Below are 6,810 nucleotides of genomic sequence, written 5' to 3'. Positions count from 1 at the left end.
AAGTTGCATGCTATTTCTATATCTGAAACAAATTTAAGTTACTTCTGGATTGTATATTGATACGAATGTTATTTGTATTCTCCATTATATTTGTATTCTTCATTATAGATTATATCATATATACATATACACCTATTTTTCTTTCCAATTTAATATTCAATATGTATTATACTAGTATGACAAGTGTTCTACATAAAGTTATGATTGTGGATGCATTTATCAAACGTGTCAATAATCAGTGGGCAAATATTGCATATTCATGATCTCTTATTTTAAGAATGAATATTTAACTATTATAAGTTCCACATGCTATCCCGTAGGAATAATCCCAGAAAAGTATGATAATCAAAGAATTCTAAGATTAAGTTTTTTTTTATCTGACAACATGATTTTTAACAAGATAAAATTTGTTTAAAATATTTGACGTAATAATCAAAAGCTAAAATTTATGGTATAATCTAGTTCTTTATTTAATGAAATATATCATTTGTTGTTTTAATTTTATTTATTACTCTTGAGTGAGATTGCTAATAATATACACAGTAACCTTCCTCAAGGTTCAATACGCAATTCTATTATAATTAATTACTTGAACTTAGCCTTAATTGAAACTTAGCATATATATATTATTATTATACGATTTTTGTTCCTAATTTATAATATTGTTTTATATATCAGTAAATCATGTCAAACCTTGCAAAACTTGAATTTGTTGCTCTTGCTATTACTGGAAACAACTATCTGTCTTGGGTGTTAGATGCTGAAATACATTTAAATGCAAAGGGGCTTGGTGACACTATTAAAGAAAACAACACTGCAACTAGCCAAGATAAGACTAAAGCTATGATATTCTTTCGCCATTACCTTCATGAAGGCCTTAAGACTGAGTACTTGACTGTCAAAGACCCACAAGTCCTTTATAGTAATCTAAAGGAAATGTATGACCACCAGAAAACTGTGATATTACCAAAAGCTCGTTATGATTGGTTACATTTAAGATTACAAGACTTTAAGTCTGTGAGTGAATACAACTCAGCCATGTTTAGAATTACATCACAATTGAAATTATGTGGAGAGAAAATCACGGATGCAGAAATGTTAGAAAAAACATACTCTACTTTTCATGCAAACAATGTTGTTCTGCAGACACAATACCGTGAAAAGGGCTTTAAAAAATATTCTAAATTGATATCTTGTCTCCTTGTGGCTAAGCAAAATAATGAACTATTAATGAAAAATCATGAATCATGCCCAACTGGCTCTACTCCATTCCCTGAAGCGAATGCGACATCCTATAGTGGGAAAGAGCAAAAGGCTAGAGATCATGCCAGCAGTCGTGGTCGAGGCCGTGGTCGCGGCCGCGGACGTGGATATGGTCGTGGTCGAGGTGGTCATTTTAGGAACTCATACTCCCACCAGAATTGGGACAACAAAGATGGAAATAAGAATGAGAAGGATAAAAATGAAAATATATGCTATCGTTGTGGAGGAAAAGGCCATTGGTCTCGTGTGTGTCTGATAAGTGTTTTATTTGTCCACTTATCATGGCTTTCTAAACACAATTTTGTACTCTTTCCCCTACTCTAATCCCTTTTTCTAACTCCTCTTATGCTAATTTGCATCTTTTGGCTTCCTCGTTTCTTTTTATGTGTGTGCTCGTGCTTGTAGGTATGATGAAAAATGGGCTAAATAGCATAAGCATGAAGAAATACTCTCTGGAAGCAAAGGAAAGCAGGAGCGGGCGTGCAGCCTTTTAGGAGCGGGCGCTCCTGCCTGAACTGCCACATTCTGCCTCCCCTGCACTTTTAGGAGCGGGCGTGCACCTATATAGGAGCGGGCGCTCCTCCCTGTTTTCCTACAAACTGCCTCAAATTGCTGCAGGAGAAGAGGGCGCGCAAGAGCCAGGAGAGGGCGCTCCAGCCTGAGGAGCGGGCGCTCCTCTATGTAGGAGCGGGCGCTCCTACATGCAGACCCGACTTTTTGGGCGGATTTTACAATGTTATTTCGGGGTGTATAAATACTACCCTTGGCTTCAGTTTTCTGCATCCTCTTCCTTGGAGAAGATCAGCTTCTTTCCTTTTAGTTTTCTTAGGCTCTTAGTTCTTCTCAACCCTCATTAATTAGCTTAGATCTTCTCAAACTCAATCATTGTAGTAGATTAATTGAAGATTGTTCTCTTGAATTCAACAATTTCTCAACTTTGAAGCATTTTAAGTAATCTCTTTCCTCTATCTCTTACTCTTTAATTTCAGTTTTTATTTACTTTGAATTGTTAATTTCTCTCTTGATCTTGCTTAATTGTTGTTACATGTCCAATCTACCTTATTCCTACTACTCCTCTTAACTTATTAACTTAATGTTTGGATTAGAACTTGTTGTTTTGATGTCCCTCACCATGTTTAGTGAGTAGTTAATTAGCTAGGGGTTGGGTGAAGACCCAACCAAGCCATGGGTTGATTGATGTTTGTGCTTGCATGTTCATTTTGGATTGATGATTGATTGTTAAAGAGATGGTTAATTGCATGTGTAATTGGATGGTCACTTATTGCTCATGTATTCACTTCTATGCTTGCATTGAGAGATGAAGTCTAGTTGTGAGCCTTTTCTTATATGGTTATGCTAATCTCCTCTTGATTATGGTTCCTTGTTTGAATGATGTAGTAGCCTTAGTTGCAACAATTAGGTGAGAAATCTCAATTGCTTGTGCTTTAATGCTTTCTTGGACCGATCGAAAGACAAACCCGAGTTAGTAGTCTACTTCTCATTGTTAAGACTTGGTTGGCCTATCTTGTTAGTTGAGTTTGGTTTAGGAATTCTTATTACATTGAGTGCCCTCTCTATCACCCAATTTGTGTTCATGCTTGCCTATTGTTTTGATCCGTTGGTTTGGTTGGAGTCGATCCCTATTTCCCCCTAGTGTTTGTCTCCATAGTAGTTATCTAATTGAAACCCCCAATTTGTGACCGAACTAGATTGCAACCGTTTCATACTCTCGGTGTACTTACCCATTCCCTGTGGATACGATCCTCTACTTACCCTAGACTTGTCTTAGGTTGGTTTAGGTAGAAATATTGTTTGGTTTTAGGGTGATCGTCCAACGACCGATTATTTTCCCTCTACCAGTGTCGCACACCAAAACATCTAGTAGACCTTTATCAACAATCAATCAAACAGAAACACTACTAGAAAACAGTCAAATAACGACGGAAAATTTCCGTCGGAAACACCTTACTTTCCGTCGCAAACCTGTTTTCCGACGGAATTCCGTCGGAACTGGTTGTCGCAATACACGTTGTCGCAAAAAGGCCCTTTTCCGACGGAATTTCCGTCGGAAACATGTTTTCCGACGGAAATTCCGACGGAATTCTGTCCGCCGGAAGTGAATTTTAGGTTCGGGAAAGTCCGTCGGAAATTTCCGACGGATATTATTCCGCCGGAAAATTCCGACGGAAATTCCGTCGGAAAATTCAATTTAAAAAACAAAAAAAAAAGCAGCCCACCCAGAACCACCAACCCCCACCCCACAACCACCAGTCCCACCCCAAAACCACCATCCCCACCCCAGAACCACCAGCCCGTTCTTATCCCACCACCACCAACATTACCACCCCAATAATGAACCCCAAAAAATGAAAATAAATCCCTAAAACACCAAAAACAACGAAAATTAAACACTGAAAAACGAAAATTAAACCTAACGAAATGAAAATCAACCCCAACGAAATGAAATCCACCCCCAAAAAATCGAAAATTAACACCACAAAACGAAAATTAGCCCAAAAATCTTAAATTAACAACAAAATCGAAAAAATTTACACAATTATCTAATAAAATTCATAAATTAACATAACAATTACAAAAATATACAATTATCCACTAAAATTCATAAATTAACATAACAATTACAAAGAAATTAACTAGATCTACAATCTAACCTAAATTAAAACTAGATCTACAAAACAAAAACCTTGAAAGTTGTTGGATGTTGTTGTTATTGCGTCGTGCTTATTGTTGCTGCGTCGTTGTTGTTGCTGTTGCGTTCGTTGTTGCTGCCGACGTTGGTGGTGGTTGACGTTGCGGTCGATGTTGGTGGTGGCTGGAGAGAGAAGAGACGGAGAGGAGGAGAAGATGGAGGATTAGAGAAGAGACGAAGGACGGAGAAGATGGAGGAGAAGAGACGAAGGACGGAGAAGATGGAGGAGAAGATCGAGGGGAGAAGATGGAGGAGAAGGAGGAAAGTGAAGAGGAGAGGAGAGGAGAGGAGAGGAGAGAGAAAGAGAATATGAAGGAGAAAGTGAAAAGAGGCGGAAAAGATGAAGGGAAATAGGGTTAGTATAAAAAAATGTTTTTTTTTAAAAAAAATTATAATTCCGACGGATTTAGTCCTCGAAAATTTCCGACGGAATATTTTTCCGTCGGAATTAACCTTATTCGACGGAATATTCCGTCGGAATGTTTACTTATTCCGACGGATTAATTTTCCGTCGGAAATTTCCGGCGGATTTCCGACGGAATGTTTAAATTCGTCGGAAATATCCGACAGAAAATAAATTCGTCAGAAATATCAATATTTCCGACGGATTTAAAGGTCCGTCGGAACTGATTCGTCGCTATTTGACCTGATTCTTGTAGTGAAAGGAAAGAAAGTGGAAACAAATTTAGTGTATGAAGATGGCGAAGGTGATTTTGATTGCGGTGATACAACTCACCTAGAAGCGGCTGATTTCTTACCTAATCCTGAAGAAAACAATTGAATAAATTATGATCCACTGGAAAATAAACTCTATTAATTAGCTTGCATATTATTTTATAATTTTATCGTAGTACTATGACTTTATGCTTTATGGGATAATTGTTTTGGACAATTTTATGTTTTTGGACATTTTTATGTTTTCGGATATTTCATTATCATCATTATTAATTTAAGTTATTTAATATTGTGAATCTTATTTTAGTTCCTTTAATTCTATTAGAATATGAATTCTTTTGGAGCTCAATCATCAACCAGTGGTGAAGATTTATGTCTAGTTGATAATGCTACCACTCACACCATACTTAAGAATAAGAAATATTTTTCGCAATTGATGATGAAAGAAATTAATGTGAGTACTATATCAGGTAGTACAAAAATTATAGAAGGCTCTGGAAGAGCAAGTGTTTTATTGCCAAGGGGAACAAAATTGGAAATTATTGATGCATTATACTCCCCTAAGTCTCAAAGAAATTTACTAAGTTTTAAAGATATTCGAAAAAATGGATACCATATTGAGACAATTAGTGAAGGAAATAATGAATTCCTTCAAATCACAAGTATAACTCAAGGCGATAAACTTATTATGGAGAAATTACCTACATTCTCCACTGGTTTGTACTATACAAAAATCAATACAATTGAATCACATGCTATAGTAAACCAGAAGTTTACTGATGACTTTAAAGTTTGGCATGACCGGTTAGGCCATCCCGGTTCAATAATGATGCGAAAAATACTTGAAAATTCATGTGGACACTCATTGAAGAGCCGGCAGATTCTTCATAATAGTTTTTCATGTGCTGCTTGCTCAATAGGAAAGTTAATACTTTGGCCATCACCAGCTAAAATAAATTTCGAATCAATTACTTTTCTAGAACGTATACAGGGAATCAATTACTTTTCTAGAACGTATACAGGGGGATATATGTGGACCAATGTATCCCCCGCGTGGGCCATTTAGATACTTCATGGTTTTAATAGATGCATCAACTAGATGGTCACACGTATCATTGTTATCAACTCGCAACCTGGCGTTTGCGAGACTACTTGCTCAGTTGATCAGATTACGAGCACATTTTCCAGATTTTCCTATTAAGGTTATTCGTCTTGATAACGCTGGTGAATTCACATCCCAGGCCTTTGATGAATATTGCATGTCAATTGGGATCAGTGTTGAACATCCTGTAGCACATGTTCACACACAAAATGGTCTTGCGGAATCATTAATTAAACGTTTGCAGTTAATAGCTAGACCATTACTTATGAAATCTAAGCTCCCAATTTCTGCTTGGGGGCATCCTATATTACATGCAGCAGCACTAATTTGCATCAGGCCGACAAGTCATCATGAGTTTTCCCCATCACAATTGGTTTTTGGTCAAGAACCAAATGTATCCCATTTGAGAATATTTGGATGTGCAGTATATGTTCCAATTGCTCCACCACAACACACTAAAATGGGCCCTCAAAGAAGACTAGGGATATATGTTGGATATGAATCTCCATCGATAATTAAGTACTTAGAGCCAATTACAGGAGATTTATTTACGGCTCGTTATGCAGATTGCCATTTTGATGAATCAGTTTTTCCAACATTAGGGGGAGAAAACAAACAGCTGGAAAAGGAAATTAGTTGGAATGAATTATCATTATCTCATCTAGATCCTCGTACTAAACAATGTGAGTTGGAAGTCCAAAAGATAATTCATTTATAGAACTTAGCAAATCAATTGCCAGACTCATTTACTGACCCAAAGAAAGTGACAAAGTCACACATACCAGCTGAAAATGCTCCTATTAAAATTGATGTCCCAGAAGGACAAGCCCAAGTTGCAAATGATTCTAAAGCACGCCTGAAGCGTGGTAGACCCATCGGTTCCAAAGATAAACATCCTCGGAAGAGAAAAGGAGCAACTATTGATAATGGCCAGACCGAGGAAGCTATTAATTTTGAAGGATCTCCATAAGAGACCTTAGACATGATGGAAAAGGATATTCAGGTACCTGATAATGAAGAAATTTCAACAAATTTTATCATGTCTGAAATTACATGGAAC

General features: G+C 36.9%; 1 protein-coding gene across 1 annotated transcript; it reads left to right on the top strand.

Moving 5' to 3' along the window:
* The first annotated feature begins 684 nt into the window (after nt 1-684).
* On the top strand, nt 685-6,720 carry LOC145594357 (uncharacterized). The gene is made up of 3 exons (XM_081650685.1): nt 685-1,017; nt 5,890-5,986; nt 6,491-6,720. Exons 1-3 carry the CDS (start codon nt 685-687, stop codon nt 6,718-6,720), a joined length of 660 nt encoding a protein of 219 aa, XP_081506811.1.
* Nucleotides 6,721-6,810: the final 90 nt, after the last annotated feature.

The sequence above is a fragment of the Chenopodium album genome, chromosome 19 (genome assembly GCF_948465745.1).
Source record: "Chenopodium album chromosome 19, dcCheAlbu1.1, whole genome shotgun sequence".
NCBI lineage: Eukaryota > Viridiplantae > Streptophyta > Magnoliopsida > Caryophyllales > Amaranthaceae > Chenopodium > Chenopodium album.
This window is presented reverse-complemented; position numbering and strand designations above follow the sequence as displayed.